This window comes from Xiphophorus maculatus, chromosome 20 (assembly GCF_002775205.1).
Source record: "Xiphophorus maculatus strain JP 163 A chromosome 20, X_maculatus-5.0-male, whole genome shotgun sequence".
NCBI lineage: Eukaryota > Metazoa > Chordata > Actinopteri > Cyprinodontiformes > Poeciliidae > Xiphophorus > Xiphophorus maculatus.
The window spans coordinates 3,069,361-3,095,602 of NC_036462.1; the positions used below are offsets into that span (position 1 = coordinate 3,069,361).

Below are 26,242 nucleotides of genomic sequence, written 5' to 3' on the forward strand. Positions count from 1 at the left end.
CGGTTCAGCCTGGCACCGCCCACCGGAGGGATTGTGATTGGCTGGCACAGACTTCCATGAATTTAATTGGCTTCTCGTTTAAATGGAAATAGGCGCCATTTTGGCTCAGAGTGGACTGAGCCAAAATGAGCCCTCTTTTGGTGTCTCTAAAGATGGGAGCCACGATGGAGACCTCCGTTTGTGAAAGAAGAAAAACGGCTCTTTGCTAATTTGTTCCCTCATTTCATATGTTATATATTTATTTTTCGCTGGAGCTTGATGCATAATGAAGACACATTATCATAACAGTGCTCTAATCTACAGTATGTCCTTCTGTTCAGCAACGAAAACAGCATTTCAGAACCAATGTGCTTATTATTTGCTGAGACAGGTTTATGGACAAATCAAAGCTTAAACACAAAGAAAAGATTGAATTTGTAGCATCCGATGGTAACCAAACAATTATAGTAAACTTTACAATTCCTCTAATTGTTAAAATCCTAGAATTTATCATTGCTGAAACCATCAAATCAAACTTAACATTTTCATTCTAAAAAAGACAAATACACATTTCAGATTTGTGCTCTGTTTTTTAAATTCAAGTAAATATGGGAGCCTTCTGATGATCTGGGGGTTGTAAGAAGTGACTTTGCCATTTTCTCAAAACTAATAAACACCACACTTACATTTTAGTTCTCATCCCCTTTTGAAGTAGCTGACTCAAATATGACCCCTGATCAAGATAATCAATCGTGACCTCCCACTGGTATATTATTTATTCGAGTTATACGGGTGCTTGTCAAAAAAATTTAATATCATGAAAAGTTTGTTTAAATCAGTAATTCCATTCAAAATGTAAAATTTGTATATTATATTCATTCATTACACACAGACTGATATATTTCAAATGTTTATTTCTTTTAGTGTTGATGATTATTACTGACAACTAAAGAAAACTCCAAATACAGTATTTAAAATGTACGTATTTAATTTAAGTATTTAAAATTAGAATATTGTGAAAATATTGAAGACTCCTGGTGCCACACACTAATCAGCTGATTAACTCAAAACACCTGCAAATGCTTTTAAATGATCTCCCAGTCCAGTTCTGTGGGGATGACTGCTGACCTGACAGTTGACCAAAAGACGACCATCGACACTTTGCACAAGGTCATAAAAGGTCACTGCTAAAGAAACTGGCTGTGCACAGAGCTCTGTGTTCAAGCACATTCATAGAGAGGTGAAGGGGAGGAAAAGATGTGGTAGGAAAAAAACGGGCAAGCGATTGGGAGAACTGCACTCTGGGGGGGATTGTGAAACAAAACCCATTCAAAAATGTTGGGGAAGATTCCCAAAGAGAGGACAGCAGCTGGAGTCAAGAAAAACCATAAAAAATCTTCAGTGAGTAAAAAATGGTACACATTGCTACTGGTTAAGAAATCATGTAGAACATGGTTTTGTAGGCCAGGATGCCTATGAATCCTGCCCAAAAGCCATTTTACAGACCACATTATGAACGGAAAAATTAAAGGTGTTTATTCATGACATCAACAATTCAGTGGCCTGAATAAACACAATACGTCTTAAAATGTTCTGGCAGGATTCTTGCGGTATTTTTATGATGTCCTAATGTTGTTTTTGTCATAACATTTTAATCAGACGGGTGATAAAACGTGTGATTTGTGGCACTTTTATATAATAATAATAAATAAATAATGACGTGAAATGGCAATAGGGGTGACATTTCTATGAAAGGCCCCACAGCAGATAAATAAATATTCATGTTAAAATACTAATATTAGGTGGATTAAATTACATAGATTTGAGAAATTGTATTACTTCCTCCTGATATGTAAATGATAATTAAATTGTTTGCTCGTGTAGTAAAATGGATAAAGGAAGGGATGAAATAGAAATGAGAAACTGACTTGATGTTAATTTTTCTAGTTGTGTTTTTATTGATTAATTATGGAGACACATAATCAGCGGTACGAAACGTCCATTCGTGCTCGGAGAGATTCAGGAACAAACGTTAACCACCAGAGGGCGTAATTATGTAACTCCAAGAAAAGTCGAACTATAAATTCAATTTTAAGCCATTTATTATTAGGCCTTCACAGCGCTTTGCTGCGAAGGCCTATTGTAAAAATCGTACTGTTTATTATTATTTTTCTTAGCCCAAAAGAGGGTTTTTTTGGGGGGCTTTATCATATTCAAAAACTCACCAAACTTGGCATCAAGCCTGTTTAAAAATTTCGTATTTTAAGGTCGTCGCAAAGATCGCAAAAGAATCGGCTCAACGGCGCCACCTAGCAACTTTCAAAAAACCCCTCTGCTATTCCTTTCCTTCATTGTAGAGACCTGAAATTTGGTACACATATAGAGCTCACCAAGACGCTCAGAAATTACAATTAATATCATAGTGCAAGTATCACAGGAAGTCAGCCATTTTGGATTGATGTTCTGATTTTGACCCCATTTTTGCCGTTTACAGCCTTCACATTTGATCGAACTCCTCCTAGGGATTTCGATTGATCGGCTTCACACTTGGTCAGTCTGATCATAAGAGATGGCTGATTAAAAGTTATCAAAATGGTGAGTTTTTGTGCATGCTGAAGGGGGGTTTGCAGGGGTCAAAGTTCACCTACTCGCCAGGAAAAAATAAACTATTGTATCTCCTACACAAAAACACATAGAGGTACCAAACTTTCAGTGATTGATTGTCATTGGGTGTCCTACAATACCCAATGGTCAAATGATGACATCACTTAGGCCACGCCCCCTGAGAACAGGAAGTGTCATGTTTTACTGTGAACGGTCGCTATCTTACCCCTTTGACCTAATCAACATGAAACTGTTTCCAGAGACAGAAGACATGTTGGTGTGTTGTGTATTCCAACCCCGACCGGCTTTGATGGAATAGGTGGGCGTGGCGGCGTGGCGAAGTGACCTGTAACGCCGTTGCCATACGTTTGACTCTGAATTCCACAGTTTCGGGCCGAACTGCTCCAAACTCACTAGGATGGATCCTTATCCTCCTGTCGACAGGAATCCATAGTGATATTTGGTGGGCGTGGCCTAATTTCTCTACAGCGCCCTCTAGAATATTTTAAATGATCAGCCCCAAGCCATGCTTTAACCTAGAATTACGAAACTTGGTACACATGTGTATCTCGTCAGGACGTACAAAAAAAATCTCCTGGAGCCATGCTCTAAACCCAACAGGAAGTCGGCCATTTTGGATCAAACCAGCATTTTCTCTTTTTTATAGACGTATCTGATCGAACTCCTCCTACAGTTTTTCAGATACACTCTTCACAATCACTCATCACACTCTTGAGGGATCAAAGGAGAAAAGTTATCAAAGGATTTCTCGTACATCAAAGCATGTGGGCTTTGATGTACTAAGGCTAAGTGTCAAACTTTGACTATTCGCCATTAAACATCAAGGTTCAATAACTTATACATACAATGTCACAGCTGCATCATCAGACTTCCCATGTCTCTCGACAGACCAGTCCTGATCACGGCGGGAAAAATGCGCAACAGCTTCTGCGGTGGCTGGCGGCGGCCATGCTGGAACCCCCGCGGCGGCCATAGGCCGGAGCGGCGCTGAGCTGCGAGGGCCGTTCGGGGCTGCTTGCAGCTTTCATTTCTATTTAACTCCCCTTCTAAATAGTTTATTTTATTGTATTTTTGTGGGTTTGAATTCTACATAATTAGCCAGGAGGTTTTTCTTCTTCAAAAGAGATCTGACAAAGAAATCCGTCTGTTTTATCAGAGATGATCATGAAGAGAACAAAATTCACAATAGAAGATGTTGTGAATTTTGATTTTCTTATTGTATGTTGGGACATAAAATCTGATTTATTTCCATCCATCCATCCATCTTCTTCCGCTTATCCGAGGTCGGGTCGCGGGGGTAGCAGCTTCAGAAGGGAGGCCCAGACTTCCCTCTCCCCAGCCACTTCTTCTAGCTCCTCCGGGGGAATCCCGAGGCGTTCCCAGGCCAGCCGAGAGACATAGTCTCTCCAGCGTGTCCTGGGTCTTCCCCGGGGCCTCCTCCCGGTGGGACGTGCCCGGAACACCTCACCAGGGAGGCGTCCAGGAGGCATCCTGACCAGATGCCCGAGCCACCTCAACTGGCTCCTCTCGATGTGAAGGAGCAGCGGCTCTACTCTGAGTCCCTCCCGGATGACTGAGCTTCTCACCCTATCTCTAAGGGAGAGCCCAGCCACCCTACGGAGAAAACCCATTTCGGCCGCTTGTATCCGCGATCTCGTTCTTTCGGTCATGACCCAAAGCTTATGGCCATAGATGAGGGTGGGAACGTAGATCGACCGGTAAATCGAGAGCTTCGCTTTTTGGCTCAGCTCTCTCTTCACCACGACGGACCGGTACAGCGCCCGCTTGACAGCAGACGCTGCGCCAATCTGCCTGTCGATCTCCCGCTCCCTTCTTCCCCCATTCGTGAACAAGATCCCGAGATACTTGAACTCCTCCACTTGGGGCAGGACACCCCCCTGACCCGGAGAAGGCACTCTACCCTTTCCCCATTTTATTAAAACTTTATTGTCATATTATTGTAATGACGTCAACACCGGAGATGTAGTCCCGCCAGACAGGGTTTATTAGAGATAGGTACAAGCTGCTATTTCTGAGGCTGCAGCTCACGCCTCTAACAAACGGGCACCATCAACCATTAGCTTCATTGCTAACTCCCCTCTGAACTCTCTCCCACTTCCGGTTCCGGTACTCCCGCTCCACCGATCCCCCGCCCACATGACAGGCCTATCACATGTGAGTGGGAGCCAGCAGAGTCAGACAGGGGAAGCCCATAACTCTCTAACAGAAAGGATCACAATGCAACTTATAACAAATACAAATAACCCCAGCAGAACTAAAACACAGAATCGTTACACTACCCCCCCACTACAGAGTTCCTCGCCCACGAGGGAACAAACAAAGTCATCAAACCGTCTTGGGGCCCTCCTCGTCCGCTGTGGGCGAGCTCCCTGTGGCGCTTCAGACGGCACCGCTGGGACATCATTCCGCAACAGCGGTATGGCTTCTGGAGAAGCTGGTAGCGATACTGGCGACCCCGACTGATGGCCTTCTGGGGCCTGTGGTGCAGCCCTGCCTTGGTAGGGGGCCAACCTGTCCCTGTGCAGTGCTAGTTTTCTCCTGTTCTGGAGCATCTGCACTCTGTAAACAACCTCCCCCATGCGCTCCAACACTCTGCAGGGGCCCACCCACTGACTGTCCAGCTTCGGGCAACGACCCTTCTTTCTCCGAGGGTTGTAAACCCAGACCAACTCTCCTGGCGTAAAGTGTCGGCCCTTAGCTCTTACATCATAGTTCCGTTTTTGACGCACACCTGCTTGTTCCTGTTGTCTCCGAGCAAATGCATGTGCTGTCTCCAACCTATCCTGAAGCTTTCTGGCATACTCAGGACCAGCTGAAACAGCAGGTGCATCCGGAGGGCGTCCAAAAGACAGTTCAGCTGGTGTGCGCAACTCTCTCCCCAACATGAGGAGTGATGGAGTGCACGCTGTGGAGTCCTGTACAGCTGAGCGGCATGCCATTAGCACCAGCGGAAGGTGCTCGTCCCAGTCCCGCTGATGCTCCGCTGTGAGAATGGCCAGCTGCTGTCCCAAGGTGCGGTGGAGTCTTTCCACCAGTCCGTCGCTCTGGGGATGTAGTGGTGTTGTTCTTGTTTTCTGGATGCCAAGACGGCTGCACATGACAGAAAAAACCCGTGACTCAAAATTTCTGCCCTGGTCACTATGAATAATGTCTGGCACCCCAAACCTGCTAATAAATCCCCCCAACAAGGCATCTGCCACTGTCTCTGCCTCCTGATCAGGGATGGCGTAGGCCTCTGGCCATTTTGTAAAATAGTCAATAGCTGACAGAACATAACAGTTTCCCTTGTCCGAGCGTGGCAGTGGACCCATAACGTCCACCGCCACTCTTTCCATAGGGGCCCCTACAACAAACTGTTGCAGGAGGGCATGCGACTGACCTGTCGGCCCCTTCCGTGCTGTGCAGGGGTCACAGCGGCGGCAGAAGTCCTCCACGTCCCTCCTGCACCGGCCCCAATAAAACCCCTGCCGGAGGCGGCGGAGTGTTTTTGTGACGCCAAAATGTCCGGACCCAGATGCTCCATGCATGGCCTGCAGGACTACGTCTTTCAGGCCTTTGGGGACTACAATTTGCCACCGCTCCTCACCCGTGGCAGGGTCTTTCCATGCCCTCTGCAGCACCCCGTCTTCCAGACGCAGAGCCTCAAACTTGGACCACAATCCTTTAGTTGCCAGCGAGAGCCCAGCCACCTCCTCCCATGGTGGTTTCAGTTGTCTCTCCACCCACTGTAACACAGGCTGGATGTCAGGATCCTGTTCCTGTTGATGCCTCCAGCTGTCTGTGCCAACCGCCTGCAGCTCCCTGCAGATTACTGGGTCACCCCGACATGATCCTGGCTGGCTCCGTTGCAGCTGTTCCTCCTCCAACCTCTCCCTCCGGTCACAGTAACTGCATCCCCCTGCAGCACAAGGGCGACGGGAGAGGGCATCGGCATTAGCGTGCTTAGCTCCAGCCCGATGGACAACTGAGAAGTTGTAGGACTGCAGCTCTTCCAGCCACCGAGCCACCTGACCCTCAGGTTCCTTAAAAGACACCAGCCATTGGAGAGCAGAGTGATCAGTCCTTATAGTGAAGGGCAGGCCACACAGGTAGTACTTAAAATGACGCAGAGAAAGCACCACCGCCAGCAGCTCCCGCCTTGTCACGCAGTAGCGCCTCTCTGCTTTGTTAAAGGCCCTGCTAAAATACCCCACCACTCTCTCGCCTTCTTCCCCCAACTGGGAAAGGACACCCCCGACTCCCACGTTACTTGCATCCGTGTCAAGAATGAAAGGGAGAGAGGGGTCAGCAGGAGCGAGCACCGGGGCCTCAGTCAGACTTTGCCGCAGACAGTCAAATGCTCCCTGGCACTGTTCGGTCCACACGTAGTCTCGGTTCTTCTGGAGGAGTTGGAACAGGGGAGCCGCTATACTTGCAAACCCCCGCACAAACCTCCTGTAATAAGAAGCCAGGCCCAGGAAACTTTTAAGATCTCTCTGGGTTGAGGGGATTGGCCACTCTGCCACCATCTTTACTTTGTCCTCCATCGTGCTGATTCCCTCCCTTCCAACCCGGTGACCCAGAAATGTCACTTCTTGTTGCATGAAATGACATTTATCTGGGTGGAGCCTCAGCCCTGCTGCTCTAATTCTCTCCAGCACCCGACGGAGTGAACCCAGGGCCGTTGCAAAAGAGGTGCCATGGACCAGTATGTCATCCAGATACACCAGGCACTCTTGGCGAGGGATGTCAGCCAGCACCCGGTCCATCAGTCTGGAAAAGGTGGCAGGGGCATTGCACAGCCCAAATGAGAGCACTTTAAACTGCCAAAGTCCCCGTCCCGTGCAAAAAGCAGTCTTTGGTCTGGCACTCGTTGATAGGGGGACCTGGTAATAACCGCTGCGAAGATCCAGAGACGAGAACCAGTTGGAGCCTGACACTAGGTCCAGTGACTCATCGACCCTAGGTAGTGGATATGAATCTTTTTCTGTCACCCCATTCAGCGGCCTGTAATCAGCACACAGGCGCCACTCTCCATTCTTTTTGGGCACCATGACAACAGCAGCCGCCCAGGGACTGTCCGAAGGCTCAATAATGCCAGCCTGCAACATGTCCAACACTGCCTTGTCACATGCTTCCTGCCGGGCCAGGGGGAGCCGGCGTGGCCGACATTTTATTGGGGGTGCATCTCCTGTCAGAATGTCATGCTCCACCAACCGAGTCCGCCCCACCTGGTCTTCACTCAGAGCAAAACTGTCCTTAAAGTCCACGAGCAGCTGCCACAGTTGTTCTTGCTGCTGGGTGTCCAAACCCCTACAGTTCTCTGTCCAGATCCTCCGCATCATGGTCACCGATGCATCCTCTGTCTCATGAGGCATCCAAACTGGGGGTATAGGGTATGTAGGTGTGGGGACTGTTGCGGCAGCAATCTGGTTGATCTGAGGTGAGATGTGCTCAACAGCTGCAATCTGAGGTTCTGTGTGACAGACCACGGGCCCCAGCAGAACTGGGTCAGGAACTGCGGGCATCAGCGGGATGAGGGGACCTTCTTTAAAGCTCCATGTCCCCCCTCCCAAATCCAACTGGCACCCCGCAGCCCTTAAAAAGTCCAATCCTAATATGCACATGTCCTGCACCTCTGCTACCCACACGGGGTGGGTGATAGATCGGCCACCTACATTAACAGTCATTGTTCCCCTCCCCTTCATAGGTGCCATGTCCCCTGTGACTGTGCGCAGCTGCACTGTAGTGGGCTGAATCCGAGTCCAGTCTGGCACCACATCAGGCCTCACTAGCGTTACTGTGGAACCAGTGTCAATCAGGGCCGTGCAGGGAATTCCTTCCACTGTGACTGGGACATAACAAAAATCCCCAACACAGGTGCGGCCAACCACTGCAACCATGGTCAGTTGGCTTTGGCTTGAGTGCATGTCTGGGGGAGTCTGGGCCAGGACCCCCTGATGATACTGTCGGGCCCTGCCTGCTGGCAATGAAGGTGTGGAGGCTACGGCAAGGGTCTGCGATGCCTCCCCCATGCAGACCCCGTATCGTTTCCCTGCTTCTTGACTGCTTTAGGACACCGTCTGAGGAGATGCCCTGGTTGACCACAGCCCCAACAAAGGACAGGGGCTGCGGAGGAGTCCCTCGTCGACTGCAGCGACACCGCTCGAACCATTTCCACCAACTCTGAGGCCCAAGCAGGCTTCTCCAGGTTCCACTCTGCTCCCTCCGCAGATCTGCATGCTGGTGGTTGTCCTCTCTGGTCCTCTCCAGCTGCTACTCCAACCAAGCACTCCCTCTCCACAGCTAAATCCAAAGCATCCTGCAGGGTTTGGGGGTGCATCAGCTGGACCTGCACACGCAGCTCCGGAGGTGACAGAGCTCTGATGAACTGATCTTTCGCCAATTCGTTCTGTACACCTGACTGCATGTGTGCATACGCCCTGCGTGTGAGGCTCTCAATGTCATTAGCTAAAACACGCAAGGGCTCACCCGGCAACCTGCTCCTGCCACTGAGTTTATTTTTAAAGATGTCGGGCTGTACACATTGTCCAAACCGCCTCTTAAGAGCTCCGACTAAGGCATCATAGTCTTTTCTGTCCTCTGAACCAAGCAGCAATAAGCAGTCCAATGCATCATCTTGTAGGCAGAGAGCTAGCTGCAGGGCTTTATGCTCCACTGTCCAACGTCCAGCCTGTGCCAGTAGCTCAAACTGTGCATGGAACGCCTCCCAGCTTGACCTACCGGAGTACTTGGGCGTCTTCAACTGAACAGCGATGCTATGGACGCCACCATCATTGCAATAGTCCTGCCCGCCACCACACTTGTTGACAAGATCGTTCGGCGCTTCCTGGGACAATGGCGTCGACGGGCGCAACTTCGCACCGGCACCCAGGCCTGCTTCGGCAGCCATTCTCGCTGCGGAGCCACGCAGGGAAGCCTTTGCCCGAGCCATTTTATTAAGCTCCGCACCCCACGCCTCACTGTCCTCCTCTCTTTCCGACTTAACTCTCAGGTGGGGAAACGCGCCGTCCATGACGCTAATGCAGCCGGCGGAGAAAACGAGCTAACAAGACCCACTCAGCTCCGCTCGTAATGGTTTACTTCTGACACCAATGTAATGACGTCAACACCGGAGATGTAGTCCCGCCAGACAGGGTTTATTAGAGATAGGTACAAGCTGCTATTTCTGAGGCTGCAGCTCACGCCTCTAACAAACGGGCACCATCAACCATTAGCTTCATTGCTAACTCCCCTCTGAACTCTCTCCCACTTCCGGTTCCGGTACTCCCGCTCCACCGATCCCCCGCCCACATGACAGGCCTATCACATGTGAGTGGGAGCCAGCAGAGTCAGACAGGGGAAGCCCATAACTCTCTAACAGAAAGGATCACAATGCAACTTATAACAAATACAAATAACCCCAGCAGAACTAAAACACAGAATCGTTACATTATTTTGACTTCAGTCTGGTAATATTATGATGTTATTGTCATAATATTACAACTTTATTCTCGTATTATTTCGACTTTACTCTCGTAATATTAGGTTTTCATAATTGTATTACTTTTTTCTCGTACATTTATTTTTCTTAGCATGGCCCTAATACTCACTTGCTCTTATAATAGACACACATATTAATGTGTGTCTATTATATGACAAACTGTCCTGCCATACCTCTGTGGCTCGGCCCCAGCAGCCGTGTCAGTGTCTCCACGTAAAAACCTGCGTGGGGAGTCGGATCTCAGAGTAGTTCAGGACCTGAGAGCGGAATGGCGGCTCCTCAGAGTTTCTTCTCTGTCTGCGGGGTTTTTCTGCTTTTCGCCGCTGGATCCGGAACTTCAGGCTACAGGCGAGCAAACCAGGAGCGTTGCAGCTACAAGGTAAAAAACCAAACCAAACCAAACCATCACAACTCTTCTATCTGTTTCGCAGCTTTTAGCATTCAGTGGTAGAAAGGTTTGTTTCTGCTCTGATGTGTCTCCATACCTGTGCTGGGCTGCAGTTTTTCATTTCTTGGAAAGCAGACAAACTTCCTCGACGTGTTTCTCAAAATAATGAAGTTTGGATGTATTTCAGTACATTTACATGTTAACAGCTTTTAGCCACATTTTCCAAACATACCAGCACTTAAACATGAGCTATTCTTTATAGTGATCTAAAATAAACCACCTGGTGCGTTAAAAATGTTTCAGCAATCTGGGTTTTTCTGCTGGATGTTAAAGTATTAAACTAGAACAGACATCTTAATTTTTCATAAGTTGTTTTTTGTCAGATTTTTGTGTTGGATATGTATGGTCAAACAACAGAAGATTTTAGGTAGATTCAGTTAATCTTAAAACTCCTGTTCTGCTTTCATACTTCATGGAAAAATAAACAAGTAGACTTTAGATTTTACATAAATAAAAAGACAAACAAACAAAAAAAACCTCAGCAGATAGAGAAAAATCAGCAGATAGAGACAAAATTTACAGTAAATAAGTTTGATATCTTAAGTTTCCTCAAAAATGGCTGTTATTTGTGCAACAACTAGAATAACAATATAGAAATTGTTTATCCATGGCCAATAGCATTTACTTCGTATTATTCAGGCTAGCTTATGTTATCATGCTGGCCTGGTGTTCTTGGGGCCCCCCCGGTGGTGTGTGGGGCTCAAAGCAGCTGCGTATGCCTTGGGCCGGCCCTGGTGATTTTCTTGATATGGATCTGGATCCATTTGGGAAACAATTAGCTTTCAGTTCAAGCCGTTAGTCTTCAGTGATGTCTGTTCCAAGTTCCCACTGTCTCCATATAAATTTGTTTTTCTGTGCATTTCTTTCAAGATGAAATGAGAATTAAATCAGATGGGGTTTTTTGCAGTTCGAATCACAATCAGTGCTGTCTGTGTCATTGTTTGGTTGGTTTCTGATGGAGTCGACGGGTCGGTGTCGAGTTTTCTCCTGTTGATAGACAATTCCTACCTTCCTTTGATGCTTTTCTGCGTGTCATCCTGGTTTCCTCTTTATAGCTTTGAAGTGTTTTCTACAGGAAGCCTCACACTGTTTACTCTGCTGAAGCATTCCTTCCTGCAGCCCCACCCCCAAACACACACACACACACACACACACACACACACACACACACACACACACACACACACACACACACACACACACACACACACACACACACACACACACACACACACGCTGTCTCCTGCTTCCTGTCCTTTCAGATCAAAGCGTGCTAGATGGGGGCGTGCCGGCTGGCTCTGCTACAGGTGTGAGCTTATTAAAGCCTCTGTCTGGTAATTTCATGTCTGTTTGAAAAGAGTCCTGCTTTGGTCTGACATGATATTTCATGACGGATCAAATTATAGGTACTTCAGGTCCCAGAGGCTCGTCTCTTTGGACCTTTTAACTCCTTGTGGAAGAATCTACGTCTTTTGTGGGTTTTTTGTCTTCAACTTTGAAGGCAGATGTTTACAACATGCAAAAGCTTCTCAGTTTCTAAGTTAATTGCATGATAAATGAAAGTGTGCTCCATAACTTCCATTCTGATGATTAATATTTTTGAAGGGAAACAATCAAGTTGTTTTTATTTCCACTATATTTGTTGTTTTTGGTTGTTTTTTATTTTGGCTATTTAAAATGTCTTCCATTTCCAGTGTTAAAGATGAAGTGTTTAACTTTTGTAGAGAATATATTTTTTACATATTTTTTAAACCGTCATCATATTGTCACAGTTTGTCATGAGACAGACGATCTGTGAAAAGATCCATCATGTTCACCTCCTCCTTGAGTTGCTATTGCCATCTGAAGAAATGCACCACAGACCAAAAACCACCAATTTTATCCAAGAGGTGGGTCTTAGTGCTGTGAATCACCCTCATGTATGCGCTGCTAAATGTGCTAATAGGGAAAAACACAACTTACCGTTACAGGAAAACTGTTTATCTGCCATAATCTGTCTTCTAAAAAAAAAAAAAAAAAAATCGACGCGGACGTCGCGGGTTCGACTCTCGGTCCCGACGACCTTAAAATGGCGCTGGCTCTGCTGGCTGCCTGCAGACGCAGCTCCCGTCGTGTGTGTGTTAATCTGTGTATAAAAAATTCTTGCTGTAACTGCGAAATATTTCCCTGCTGGGATGAATAAAGTAATTCTTCTTCTTCTTCTTCATCATCAATGGCTATGCTAACTAGCCTGAGCATTTACAACAGGCTATGCTAGTTGGAGGGCGTATGAGAGGTGCCACAAGAAATCATGATCGACGGCGCCAAGATCTCCTTCCTGGCTCTGATTGGTTGTTTCCAGATAGGAAAGGCAGAGGAGCTCAATTTTTTCAGAGTTTGTGTCTCAAACCAAACGGTCCGTACATAGTGACAGTTTCAACAAATATGTAAGAAAATATTTTTTAAAACTTAAATACTGCAGCTTTAAGTATTCATAAAATTTTAATAAGTTAAAATTTATTGGTCTTTTAGAGAGTGAACTGGCAGTATAATACCATGTTTTTTTTAAAATGAAAATAGTCTCAAAACAACAATATTATTGTATTTTTAATTATTACTTGGACAATTCACTGTCCAGAAAAATTTGTTATTGTGACGGACCTAAACATACAGCCACAAACCTATGTTGTGTATATGTTTTTCATTAATGCACATATATTCTATTATTCAGGAAAATATTAATAAACATAATCATAAATAGTTGGACAAATGACTGTTATGGACGTGCATTTCAATGTGAGAGTAGTCAGTGGTGGGGACACTTCCGCTAACATGCTAACTGTATAGCTGACTTTTCCTTTAATGCTTCAACATTTTTGATGACTTTGAGAACACTTAGCATACTTAGCTTCCAGAAAATAATTATTTTTAATTAAAATTGAATAAATAAGTACTAATTTACTTGGCTGTGTTTTTAACTTTCACTTGAATAAAGTTCAACATCCAAGTAAAACAGCCTTATTTATTTCAGTATTAGTGTCCACTAAGTACCATATTAGTGTAGCAGTTTAGCGTTAGCAGAATTATTGCTTATGATTAATGCTTTAGGGTTAGCCCAGCAAACGTGTTAGTTAGTGGTGCCCACCACTGAGGATTATCTTTTAATTCCTTTAAAGCTACAACTTTACCCAACGCTTCAGCATTAGCACTTTAGCAGCATTAGCAGCGTTAGCTTCTGCTAAGGACATGTGGGTGTAGTGGTTAGCAGAAGTAATATTTATGATTAATGCTTTAGGGTTAGCGGCGCCCAACACTAAGGATTATGTTGTAATTCCTAAGCTACAGCTTGAGCATTTTTGTTTTTTATGATCAGTGTTTTTCTTGATTTAATTTAAAAACACAAAAACAAAAATTGCGCGCAGATGACTTTGTATGTTATTGGCTTTAGAAAGAAATTCAAAATCTGAATCAGCAGCTGGTAAAAGCCTCGTCAGTGCAAACCAACAGTGTTACTGGAGCAGATTTCCAGTTTCTTTTTAAAGTTATTTCTTTTATTGCACTGTGAATGCAACAAAATGAAAACTCTCCCAGAAGTCTGAACCTTCAGAAGCTCCCGCAGCTGCAGTAAACCTCCAGCAGAGCCTGGAGGAAACCATAGACCCACAGTGGGTCATCAGGAACATTTGGTCTGCACTGCAGAAAAACATCTGTCTCTAAAGTCACAAAATCACCTTTAGGTTTTCGCTTTCAGTCATCATAAACCAATATTCACTGAACGTAAGGAAACCTCAAACTTGAACTCAAGCATTCTGAAACAAACAGATTCTAGGAACTAAAAAACATCCCATAAATCTGATGTATGAGCAGTTCCTGTGCTCTGGACACAAAGAAGAGAAGAAAGTGGTAAAACCATAACATGGAGGCTGGGATACAAAAGCACAGCATGTTTTGAAGGAAGAACTGCTGTTCGGGTCACATTTAAAGGGCTCATAAAAGCTGAGTTCAAGTGAACGGCTGGTTGCTGGAGGTGTGTGAAGACAGCAGGATGTGATGTCACCTGAAAATGGACCAACAGTTTGATGATTGTCGCTTTTACTTTGAATGCTAAATCTGATTGTACTCAACATGACTTTTATCTTCATGATGCACATAAATAGTCCAAACTAGCTTGTTTTTAATTCACTTTAATGTAAAACCGATTCTTCTCCTCGAAAAACTGGTTTGATCCGAAATCCTGAACATTTATTTGAATTTTTACAGAACAAAATTGAAGTTTTCAGCAAACTTGCATTCAATTACCTGTGGAAAAATCATATTTTTCAGTGTTTGACTTGGTAACTGAAGGAAAATGTCTGACTTTTATGTAATACACTGCAAAAACTCAAGATCTTACTAAATAATTTTGGTCTAGTTTCTAGTGCAAATATCTTATTACATTTGAAAAAACGTACAAGGAACTTTTCAAGTAGAGTAACTCAGTAAATCCTTACTATTGGTTTAAGAAGTACTAGTTCCATTTGCAGATTATTTCAATTACAATAACAAGATATTTTCCCCATGTTATAAGTGGAACTAGAACTTTTTCATCAATATTAAGGAATTGTTGCCTTAAAACAAATTCCCATTTCTTGCTGAAAGAAAATCGCAAGTTAGTTTTGGCTTATTTCAGGAAACTAGGCAAGAAACTAAGCCAAAAATAAGTGGTAAGGTTTTGTGTTTTTGCAGTGTATTACATAAAAGTCAGATTTTTTCCCCAGTAAGCAAGTCAAACACTGAAATTCTCAGAGGTTTTTTGTCCCCACTGGTATTTGAATGCAGCCTTGCTGAAAACTTTCATTTTGTTTAATAGTAATTCTTTAATACTGATAAAACATTATTACTGATAAGAAGACACTTGTTCTGTTTGATAGATCTAGCAGCTGTAGACCTGAAGTTTAGAGTCTAATTAATATTAATTGTTGCAGTTGATGAAATCATCTTTCTCTGTAAGGGGAAAATGTCTTTTATTATTTTTATAATAGATTTCTTTATATTCTTGGGTTTAAGTCAGGCCAATTGACAGTTTTCCCAGATTGAACAACTTAAATGTTCTTAGGCTTTAACGATGTTTCAGCAACAATAATAGTCTCTCTCTGTTTCCTGCTGCCTTCTTGAACTTAACGAAGCCGCCACATGAACGGGTTCTCCACCTGCTGGTTCTGGTTCTGGTTGAAGTGTTTGGTTTCCTGTAGAGCAGAGCACAATGAATCCCGTTCCCAGCTGCAGTCCAAGACAAAGAAGCGGAACAACAGACCCGGTGGAGAGGCGGCTGAATGACTTGGAGTTCAGCAACAGACAGAAACGACTGAATCTTTCAAAATAAAACTCCCACCACTGCTGATCGCATTTATTGGGTTTCCCCTGAAACAGAAATCTCAATTAGTTGACTGATGAATCTATTTTAATTATTAGTCATCTCTGAGCTTAAAGTGGTCATTTAAATCATTTTCATCCTAATTCTTTACTGGCCATATAATTGTGCGATCTTAAGAAAATAAATTTACTTAATGGTAACACGGCAATTTAAAAAAAACAAAAAATCTTTTCGATAAAGTTTTTGCACTAGCTGGGTTTTGATTTGCACAATTATTTTACTTAACATTTTTAAAATGTCTTGTTATTCAAATAACAAGACATTTATTGTTGTTTAATTAGTGAAATAATCTGCCCATGAAACAAGTAATTTTTCATCATAGTTCAGGATTATTTACTAAAATAAGCCTCTACATGTTGCTGAAAAGTTGCTTGTAAGTCAGTTTTAGTTTTGGGTGTACTAATATATTTGCACTAAAATCTGGACCAAAAATATTTGAGATTTTGTGTTTTTTTGTTTTTGGGTGCGGCAGCTGAAGCTCTCCGTCATGAACTGCAGCAGATTATAGTAACATCTCAATAAGAGCAACCAGCTGACCAACATTTACCAGAAATCTATGGAGATGTTTGTATAAATTGATGAAAAATGATTGGAGAAATCAATTAGAACCTCTGAATTAATTGTTGTTTTAAAAATGTAGCTTTTCCTGCTGAATATCACTGATAAAGATTTTCCTGCGTGACTCTCAGTGCACGAACATGCTGGGTTTTTTATGGGGAAATATTCAGGTTGCTTTTAAAGAAACATATTTTTTCCCTGCTTAAGCAGTGAAGTTTGTCCCAAAGCCGTTCAGAAGGACAGGATGATGGATCTTTCCTTTCAAGCACATCTGCTGAAGCGATCACATCCGTCTCCGTGGAGGAAAACCAGGAAATCTTCCTGCTTCCTCCACATCTTTCTCTGGATTTGTCATCCTTCTCGTTCTGCGGCGTCGTTTTGAATCGCGTCTCGTCGCCTTCCAGGGCCTCGGTGTGTTTTTGGCATCAGGGGGAATCCGAGGTCGTCACGGCCGGATGGGCAGCCGATGCGAAACACGTGTCTTTTGTAGCGATGGAAACCAGGATGAAATCAGATGCTCCTCCTCTGAGGCTCAAAACAAGCAAAGTGAAATATTTAGTTCCAGTTCCTAAAGGATTTCTGAAGAGAAAAAACTTTTTTTCTGCTCCTCTAACTTCAGGTAGCGTCCTAAAGGGGTTAGGGTAAGGGTTAGGGTACCCTAACCCTGTGCAGAGCTGTCCCTTTGCTAAAGTGAGAGTGCTTTAAGGATATATTATTAAAAACCTTCAGCCAAGTTTAAGTTTCAGGGTTTTCTCCAGTTTTGTTGATTTTTATGGTGGTGAGCTGACACAATGCTGCTGATTAAAGAACATAATCAGCAGTTTCATTCTAAATGTTTCATTACTCTGCAAGCCAAGCTACATTAATTAGCTACTCTGCAACATATGTCACCTAATTAGGCTTGAACTAAAAATGCCTTCAACTTAACGTTCCTTTCTTTCCTTCGCCTCCAAACTGCCAAAATTTAAAATCACAAAATCATTTACAATTACACAATAAAATTACAGGAAGCAAAGCAAAACAATTCTTTTATCAAAACAAATTTATTTGAGTGAAACATACCAGCCTGATTTCTATACAGATCTGTAAATCATTTTAGATTTTTAAAATTTTTTAAAATTTAGGTCATTTAATAAATGGTTGTTTCAATTCTACTTTTGAGTAAAAGCTACTGGATGTTTTTGCTGCTCTGCAGGCCCGGCGGCATGGCCGGGCGTCGGGGGGCCGTGGCCCCCTGGACTAGAAGCTGTTTGTTTTTACCTCATGGTGGCCAACTCTGTTATTCCTATATCAATTTGATACAGAGGGGCTTCCGTACTTACAATATCAGAGCCTTCTGTCACTTTTTTCAGCCATTAAAACTGTTTAATCGTTGTTAACACGTCGTGACCTGTTTTTCCGAGCCGCCTTTAAACGCAACATGACCCACGATGCTCGCGGTGGGTCTACACCTGAGCAGCAGCGACGGAGACCTGCTGCTGCTGTGCAGAGCTGCACAGGTGTGTTAGAATCATGGCAGCAAAACGTAAAGAACTTTTCACAGTTTTCCCCCCAAACTAACCGACTGAGTTGAGTAAAGCTAGTGGATGCAGGTAATGTTAGCTAAATGATAACTAGCTAATACAAATGCAGCACCTTAAGCTTGCTAACTAGTAGCCTGCAGACTACTGAAGTTGTTGTTTGTGTTCAAAAGTGTGTAGTACTTGTTACACTGAGTAACGTTTTTGGAGAAAAGGTGCTTATATGAATAGTTTTACTGCACTGTACCTTTTTCTTTTACTAGAGTAATATTATTATTGCTATGTATTCATTTTGCCCCCCAAAATAAGCTGATGATAAACATGTCTGGAGCCGCGGCTGCTGCTATGTAGTATCAAATTTAAATAAACCCAAATAATACGGTTAACAAAAGATTATTTGTTGTTTTGTTTAAGGATTGTTTTAAACTCTCTGCATAATTTTTTTCTGATCAGTGAAAATTTAGTTTTAATTTGTTTTAAATGTATCACCAGTTAACAGTGATGGTGGACAAGGTCCGCACAGAACGATACGGCGGCCGCAAATGGCCCACGAGCCGCACTTTGGACACCCCTGGACTAGTCTATAAAATAGTCAATTAGTTAAACAATCGTTAGTTGGAGTCCTTATTCAGAGTTGGGTAGAAACTAGTTACATTTACTCAACTGCATTTGTTTAAGTAAGTTTTTTTAAAATGTACTTTTAGGTGTATTTTTACTTTTACTTGAGTAATTTTATTATGAAGTATTTCGACTCTTACTTGAGTAAAATATCTGGATTTTCTACCAACTGAATGAAAAGCAAACATGTTTTAACCAAAAATTCACCCGACACAAACCTGGAGTTTCTGTTAAAGTTTCATAAGTTTAATATTGAAAGAAACTGATTTGGAAAAAAAAGTCTAATTTTGTTATTTTTTGTTACTTATATGATTTTTGTCATTTAAAATGCCAAACTTTCCACTTAACTTTATAATTTGGTCTCTCTGATTACATCGTTTTTAAATATGAAGTGATTATCTGTACATAAGTAACGAATACTTTTTTACTCTTACTTGAGTAATTTCCTGGATGGCTGGTTTTTACTTTTACTTTAGTGAGAATATGTTGAAGTAGTTCTACTACTAGTTGAGCATATTTCTTTATTCTCTGCCCTCCTCTGGTTGTCACCTGCAGAGGAAACCCAGGTGTTACCTGGGGGTCATGTGACTCGTCTGTTTGCAGAGCGGCCAGGACTTGTCTTGATTCCTGTCTTTGTAATGAGAGCGAAGCGAGTGAAAAGCTTTTTTAAAGGACAAACCTTCACAGCAGGATCAGAGTGGCTCCTCCAGGGTGAGGAGGAGGAAGGAGGCCGGTGCTGGGTGGGGGGGCATTGAGGAGCAGTCATGCAGGAGGAGGAAGCTGCAGGTTTTGTTCCTGCGGTGGGAAATCTCTGGTTGGCTGCTCCTGAACACATGCTCACACACAGCGCCGGCTTTGTTGCTCCTCGCTCCAGCTTGGCGATTATTCCTCCAGGATTCGCTGCAGATCTGAGATCAGCTGATAAGAGAAGAGTTAAAGTCTGCATGTGGTGCTCAAAGTTCAGCTCTGTGTGTTTTTAAATGTGATCAAAATGTTTAATTTGGTTTAATTTCTGGGTAAACGGCAGATTTTCTGCTCTGGCTGTGATTGGTTACAACTCAAACTGAAAGCAGAAAACAGAACAAAAGCAACAATGGGAAAGTTTGCACTTGGCATATTGGTTAATAAAGTGAATATATTTAGGAATATTTCTCCTTTGAGGAGGAAAACCTCAATAGAATTGGAGCTTAGAGACATCCGAAACCAGCACCCTACACAGATATTTAAAAGCTCTCTAATGCACGAGGCTAGTCCCTTTTGTTAGCTGAAATACATAAAAACAGGAATTAATGCTGAAAAATATAACTGGGACTATATTGTGTTATATAAAACTAACAAACATACCAGAATGTTAGATTTAATATATTTTGTTTTTGTGTTTATGAATCTATTGGCCTTTCAAACTGATGTAAATTTTTTTTTAAGTCAAATTACGGCATTCAATACTCTACGCTATGCTAGTCCACAAAATGGCGACAGCAAAAATTGGGAGAAAACTCTGGAGTTAGTTGTAAAATAATAATTTAGTAAATTCTTCTGTTGAGCAGCCATTACCTAACCGATGAATACATAATCACAATACTTTGACTTTTTTTAATTCGGCACCTAAAAATGAACCAGAATGAAAAAAATGAAGCTGCTACTCTCACTAATAAAAAACTAAAACTAAACATTATAACTAATAAAAACTAGTTAAAACTAACTGAACTTTATCTTCTGATTGAAAAATCTAATTAATGCTTTTGAGGGTCAGGGATGTCTTACACTTCAAAAACACAAAATATTACCAAGTATTTGTGGTGTAGTTTAGTGCAAAAAGCTCAGTTGACTAGAATTGGGACAAAACTAGTTTATCAGTAGCTTTTCAGCAACATATAGGAGCTTATTCCAGTCAATAATTCCTTAATATTGACGAAAAGTTCTAGTTTCACTGGCAGATTATTTCACTTACAAGACATTTTCCCATGTTGGAAGAGAAATAATCTGGCACTGGAACAAGAACTTTTTCATCACAATTCAGGAATTATTTACTTAAAACAAGCTCATATTTCTTGCTGAAAAGTCATTTGTAAGCTAGTCTTGTCAGGATCTGTGTTTATTTCGAGTTTTCTGTGTCTCTGTGTCTCCCTGTTGTCCCGTCTCCCCCTGATTGGTCCCCAGATGCGTCTCGTTCCCTGATCACCTCCTGTGTATTTAGTGTCTCTGTGTCTCTGTCAGGTCGTCGTCTCATTTGACGTCTGTTCTGCCGTGTGTCGGGTCAGTCCGTTTGTGTTCTCTGTTGCTACCTGTGTTGAGCCTCAGCTTCCGCTCAGCAGCGCTGCCAGGGATTTGAACTTGTGTGATCATCGTTGTGTTCTGTTTTCCTGGATTATTCCTTACTAAAAACCTTCATTTATCGCATCCTGAGTCAACAGCGTCTGCCTCACCACCTCTACACCGCAATTCATGACAAGTCTTATTTTAAATGCATCACGTTATTTGCATTGAAAACTAGACCAAACTAAAACGTTTTCATGACTATCAAGGAATGATTGACTTAGAACAGCTTGATAAAAAGTTAGAAGTGAGTTAGTTTTGTCTTCCTTCGAGAGTACAAAGACATTTGCACTAAACTATTTAGTAAGGTTTTGTGTTTCTTCAGTTGGCTTAATTAATGAAAGCTGTTTGTCTCTGATAAACAGGATCCTGACAGGAGTCGCTGCGTGACTGATGATTCCCGCTGCAGGTTTCGTTAATCCAGCTTTAATCCCACCTCTCTCTGCCCGTTTACGCTGATTAAAGGTCAGACGGGAATTTGTTTCTCCCCACATCTGGAACTGGTCCGGTCACTCTAAACAGAACGAGGCAGAGGAGAAGTCTGCTACGTGAACCTTAAAACGCTGTAATTGAAGGAGTTCCTGTTTAATCAGATCCCAGCATCTCTTCTTTCCCCACAGGCGTTCAGATTACCGCTCCCTCCGTTTCCTCCAATCCTTCCACCGCTCCTCCCTGGTTTGATTAATTGCAGTTTTAGCTAAGTGAGGCTGCAATTAGCTGTCTGATTACAACGGGAGCCGACTTTGAGTCTGTGTGGCTCGGGGATTCCCAGGGGAAACTCTTTCCTCTCTGATCTGTTGGGGTATTTGTTTTTCCTGTGTTTACGTTGTTCTCAAGTCCCTTTTAGAAAGTGGATTTTTGCAGGGAAATCAGCAGGAGGTCTGACAGCTGCTCTTCAGTCCATCTAACTTTACTTTTCATCGTTTGCCATTTTTTCTCTGGCGTTTTTGCTTCTTTTATTGTCATGCAGCGGTTCGCTGATGTCTCTGTCTGTTTGGCCCCCGGGCTCTGGAGCCAGATGGAGCTAAAACAGTAATTACTCGTTAAAAACAACACCTGGGAACAGGAAAGAAGAAAGCTCTTTCTCTGTCTGTTGGACTCTACACTGTAAAAACACAAAATCTTACCAAGTAGTTTTGGTGCAGTTTAGTGAAAATATCTTAGTACGCTTGAAATAAGACAAAACGAAGTAACTTTTTAGCAACATATATAAGCTTGTTTTCAGTCAATAATTCCTTATTATTGATATAAAAGTTCTAGCTCCACTGACAGATTAATTCACTAATAATTTGGGAAAATGTCTTGAAATAATCTACCAGTGGAACTAAAAAGAAAGTAATAATTTTGTTTTAACTTGTCAGCATTTCTTGTTAGGTTTGTCTAATTTCAGGTCTACTGAGATATTTGTGCAAGAAACTAAGCCAAAATACTTGGTTAGATTTTATGTTTTTGCAGTGCAAAACTTCCCTAAGCATCAATTAGATTTTTCAATTTGAAAACAGAAGTTAAAATTTCTGTTTTCATGATGTGAATATTCAGCATTGAAACTTAATTTTTAACTGGGGGGCAGGAAATGTCACTGGCTCAGAAAAAGAGTTGCTTTGGAGTTTGGAGAGCGAAGTCTCACCTTCCCCCTCAGACTAAAGTCGTTAAGTATTATTCGTCTTCAGGAAGCTGGTAATTGCTGTGGGAGGAAGGGATCTGTGTAACAAACACTTGTATTAGGACAGACAGCAGCATTGCCTCCTTATTCTTGTGATTGAGGCTACCTTGTTGCCCCAGTGGGGGTCCGAACACACACGGCTCCAGCCAATAACAGCCTTTTGTGACAGAAGGTGCAAAGCTTTTTGATTGCAACAGTCAAAAACTCTGGCAAGAATCTGCTTTAAACTTTGAAGAGGAGAAAATAACTGAAAAGGAGGAATAAAGTGATTTCTCTCTTTATGCAGTTTGTCTTTACCTGTAGGGAGACAGCAGATCTCCTCTGGATTTCCTAAAAATGGCTTTAATATTGTTCTTATTGTTTCGTAACCTTATAACGAAGGTTACGAAACGCAGGAAACGTGACTGAATAGCCCGGTACTGAAACTCCCAAAAAATCTGATATGTTCCATATATGGCACTAAAGCAAATGCCTTTTCAAAGAGTGTGAACGGTTAGAATGCATTTTAGCTGTTTTTTTTTAACCCCGCTTGGTCCACTTTAATCCAACTCCGGTTCTTTTGCCTAGAAAGTCCGGTTCGTTTTTTGAGCTGCAAATACGTGGTCCAACTGATGTGGATCAAAACACGCTCTGCATCCCAGAACCGAACATGGAGAAGCAGCATTCAGCTTCTACACACCACAAATCTGGAACAAACTCCCAGAAAACTGCAAAACAGCCGAAACACTGAGTTCCTTTAGAATAAAACCCCACCTGATTAGATTTGCTTTTGAAACAATATAAATGAAACACTAATGAACATTATGATGTGCAATGATGACAAAATGTAATGTCTGTCCATCCATCCATTCATCCATCCATTCATCCATCCATCCGTTTTCTTCCGTTTTATCCGGGGTCGGGTCGCGGGGGTAGCAGCTTCAGAAGGGAGGCCCAGACTTCCCTCTCCAGCCTCTTGTTCCAGCTCCTCCAGGGGAATCCCAAGGCATTCCCAGGCCAGTCGAGAGACATCATCCCTCCAGCGTGTCCCGGTCTTCCCCTCCTCCCGGTGGTCTTCCCACCGGGAGGAGGTCTTCCCACCAGGGAGGCGTCCAGGAGGCATCCTGACCAGATGCTCCTCTCGATGTGAAGGAGCAGCGGCTCTACTCTGAGTCCCTCCTGGATGACTGAGCTTCTCTCTCTAAGGGAGAGCCCAGCCACCCTACAGAGAAAACCCATTTCGGCCGCTTGTATCCGCGATCTCGTTCTTTCGGTCATGACCCAAAGCTCATGACCATAGATGAGGGTGGGAACGTAGATCGACCGGTAAATCGAGAGCTTCGCTTTTTGGCTCAGCTCTCTCTTCACCACGACGGACCGGTACAGCGCCCGCTTCATGGCAGACGCTGCACCAATCCGCCTGTCGATCTCCCGCTCCCTTCTTCCCCCATTCGTGAACAAGATCCCGAGATACTTGAACTCCTCCACTTGGGGCAGGGCACCCCCCCTGACCCGGAGAAGGCACTCTACCCTTTTCCGGCTCAAGACCATGGCCTCGGATTTGGAGGCTCTGATCCCATCCCGGCCGCTTCACACTCGGCTGCGAACCGCTCCAGCGAGAGCTGCAGATCATGATCTGATGAAGCCAGAAGGACCACATCGTCTGCAAAAAGCAGAGATGAGATCCTAAGGCCACCAAATCGGATCCCCTCAACACCTTGGCTGGTTTAGAGATTCTGTCCATGAAAGTGATGAACAGAATCGGTGACAAAGGGCAGCCCTGGCGGAGTCCAACTCTCACCGGAAACGAGCCCGACTTACTGCCGGCAATGCGGACCAGACTCTGACACCGGTCATACAGGGACCTGACAGCCCGTATCAAAGGGCCCGGTACCCCATACTCCCGGAGAACCCCCCACAGGGCTCCCCGAGGGACACGGTCGAACGCCTTCTCCAAGTCCACAAAACACATGTAGACTGGTTGGGCGAACTCCCATGCACCCTCCAGGACCCTGCCGATGGTGTAGAGCTGGTCCAGTGTTCCACGACCAGAACCAGAACCACACTGCTCTTCCTGAATCCGAGGTTCGACTATCTGACGGACCCTCCTCTCCAGGACCCCTGAATAGACCTTGCCAGGGAGGCTTAAGAGTGTGACCCCTCTATAATTGGAGCACACCCTCCGGTCCCCCTTTTTGAACAGGGGGACCACCACCCCAGTCTGCCAGTCTAGGGGAACTGCCCCCGATGTCCATGCGATATTGCAGAGTCGCGTCAGCCAACACAACCCTACAACATCCAGAGCCTTAAGGAACTCTGGGCGGATCTCATCCACCCCCGGGGCCTTGCCACCGAGGAGCTTTTTAACCACCTCAGCAACCTCGTCCCCAGAGATTGGAGAGCCCAACCCAGAGTCCCCAGGCTCCGCTTCCTCAGTGGAAGGCATGTTGGTGGGATTGAGGAGGTCTTCGAAATACTCTGCCCACCGGCCCACAACGTCCCGAGTAGAGGTCAGCAGCACACCATCCCCACTATAAACAGTGTTGGTGCTGCACTGCTTCCCCCCCCTGAGACGCCGGATGGTGGACCAGAATCGCCTCGAAGCCATACAGAAGTCTTTCTCCATGGCCTCTCCAAACTCCTCCCATGCCCGAGTTTTTGCCTCAGCAACCACCCGAGCTGCATGCCGCTTCGCCCGCCGGTACCCATCAGCTGCTTCCGGAGTCCCACAGGCCAAAAAGGCCCGGTAGGACTCTTTCTTCAGCCTGACGGCATCCCTCACCGAAGATGTCCACCAACGGGTTAGAGGGTTGCCGCCGTGACAGGCACCGTCAACCTTGCGGCCACAGCTCCGATCGGCCGCCTCGACAATGGAGGCACGGAACACGGTCCACTCAGACTCCATGTCCCCCACCTCCCCCAGGACGTGTTCGAAGTTTTGCCGGAGATGGGAGTTAAAGCTCCGTCTCACAGGGGATTCCGCCAGACGTTCCCAGCAGACCCTCACAGCACGTTTGGGCCTGCCAGGTCTGACCGGCTTCCTCCCCCACCACCGGAGCCAACTCACCACCAGGTAGTGGTCAGTGGACAGCTCCGCACCTCTCTTCACCCGAGTGTCCAAGACATACGGCCGCAGATCCGATGAAACGATGACAAAGTTGATCATCGAACTGCGGCCTAGGGTGTCCTGGTGCCAAGTGCACATATGAACACCCTTATGCCTGAACATGGTGTTCGATATGGACAATCCATGACGAGCACAGAAGTCCAGCAACAGAACACCACTCGAGTTCAGATCGGGCGGGCCGTTCCTCCCAACCACGCTTCTCCAGGTCTCACTGTCATTGTCCACGTGAGTGTTGAAGTCCCCCAGCAGAACAAGGGAGTCCCCAGGAGGAGCACTCTCCAGTACCCCCTCTAAGGACTCCAAAAAGGGTGGGTAATCTGAACTGTCCCCCCCAGCCATAGGCGGAGGGAGGCTACCCTCTCATTCACCGGGGTAAACCCCAACGAAGACCCCCATGATGGAAAAGACCTTTGGACTTGGCGTTCCCTCGCCCGGACGCAGGTCACTGGGGCCCCACTCTGGAGCCAGGCCTGGAGATGGGGGCACAATGGCGAGCGTCTGGTGGCTGGGTTT

The 26,242-nt window shown here is 44.6% G+C and overlaps 1 protein-coding gene across 1 annotated transcript in view; it reads left to right on the forward strand.

Moving 5' to 3' along the window:
• Positions 1 to 10,336: 10,336 nt before the first annotated feature.
• Positions 10,337 to 26,242, forward strand: part of il17rd (interleukin 17 receptor D) — a 45,350-nt gene continuing 29,444 nt past the window's right edge. The window contains exon 1 of the mRNA XM_023325772.1: positions 10,337 to 10,487. Coding sequence (XP_023181540.1) covers positions 10,377 to 10,487 — 111 coding nt within the window. The 5' untranslated portion in view covers positions 10,337 to 10,376. The remainder of the gene's footprint in view (positions 10,488 to 26,242) is intronic.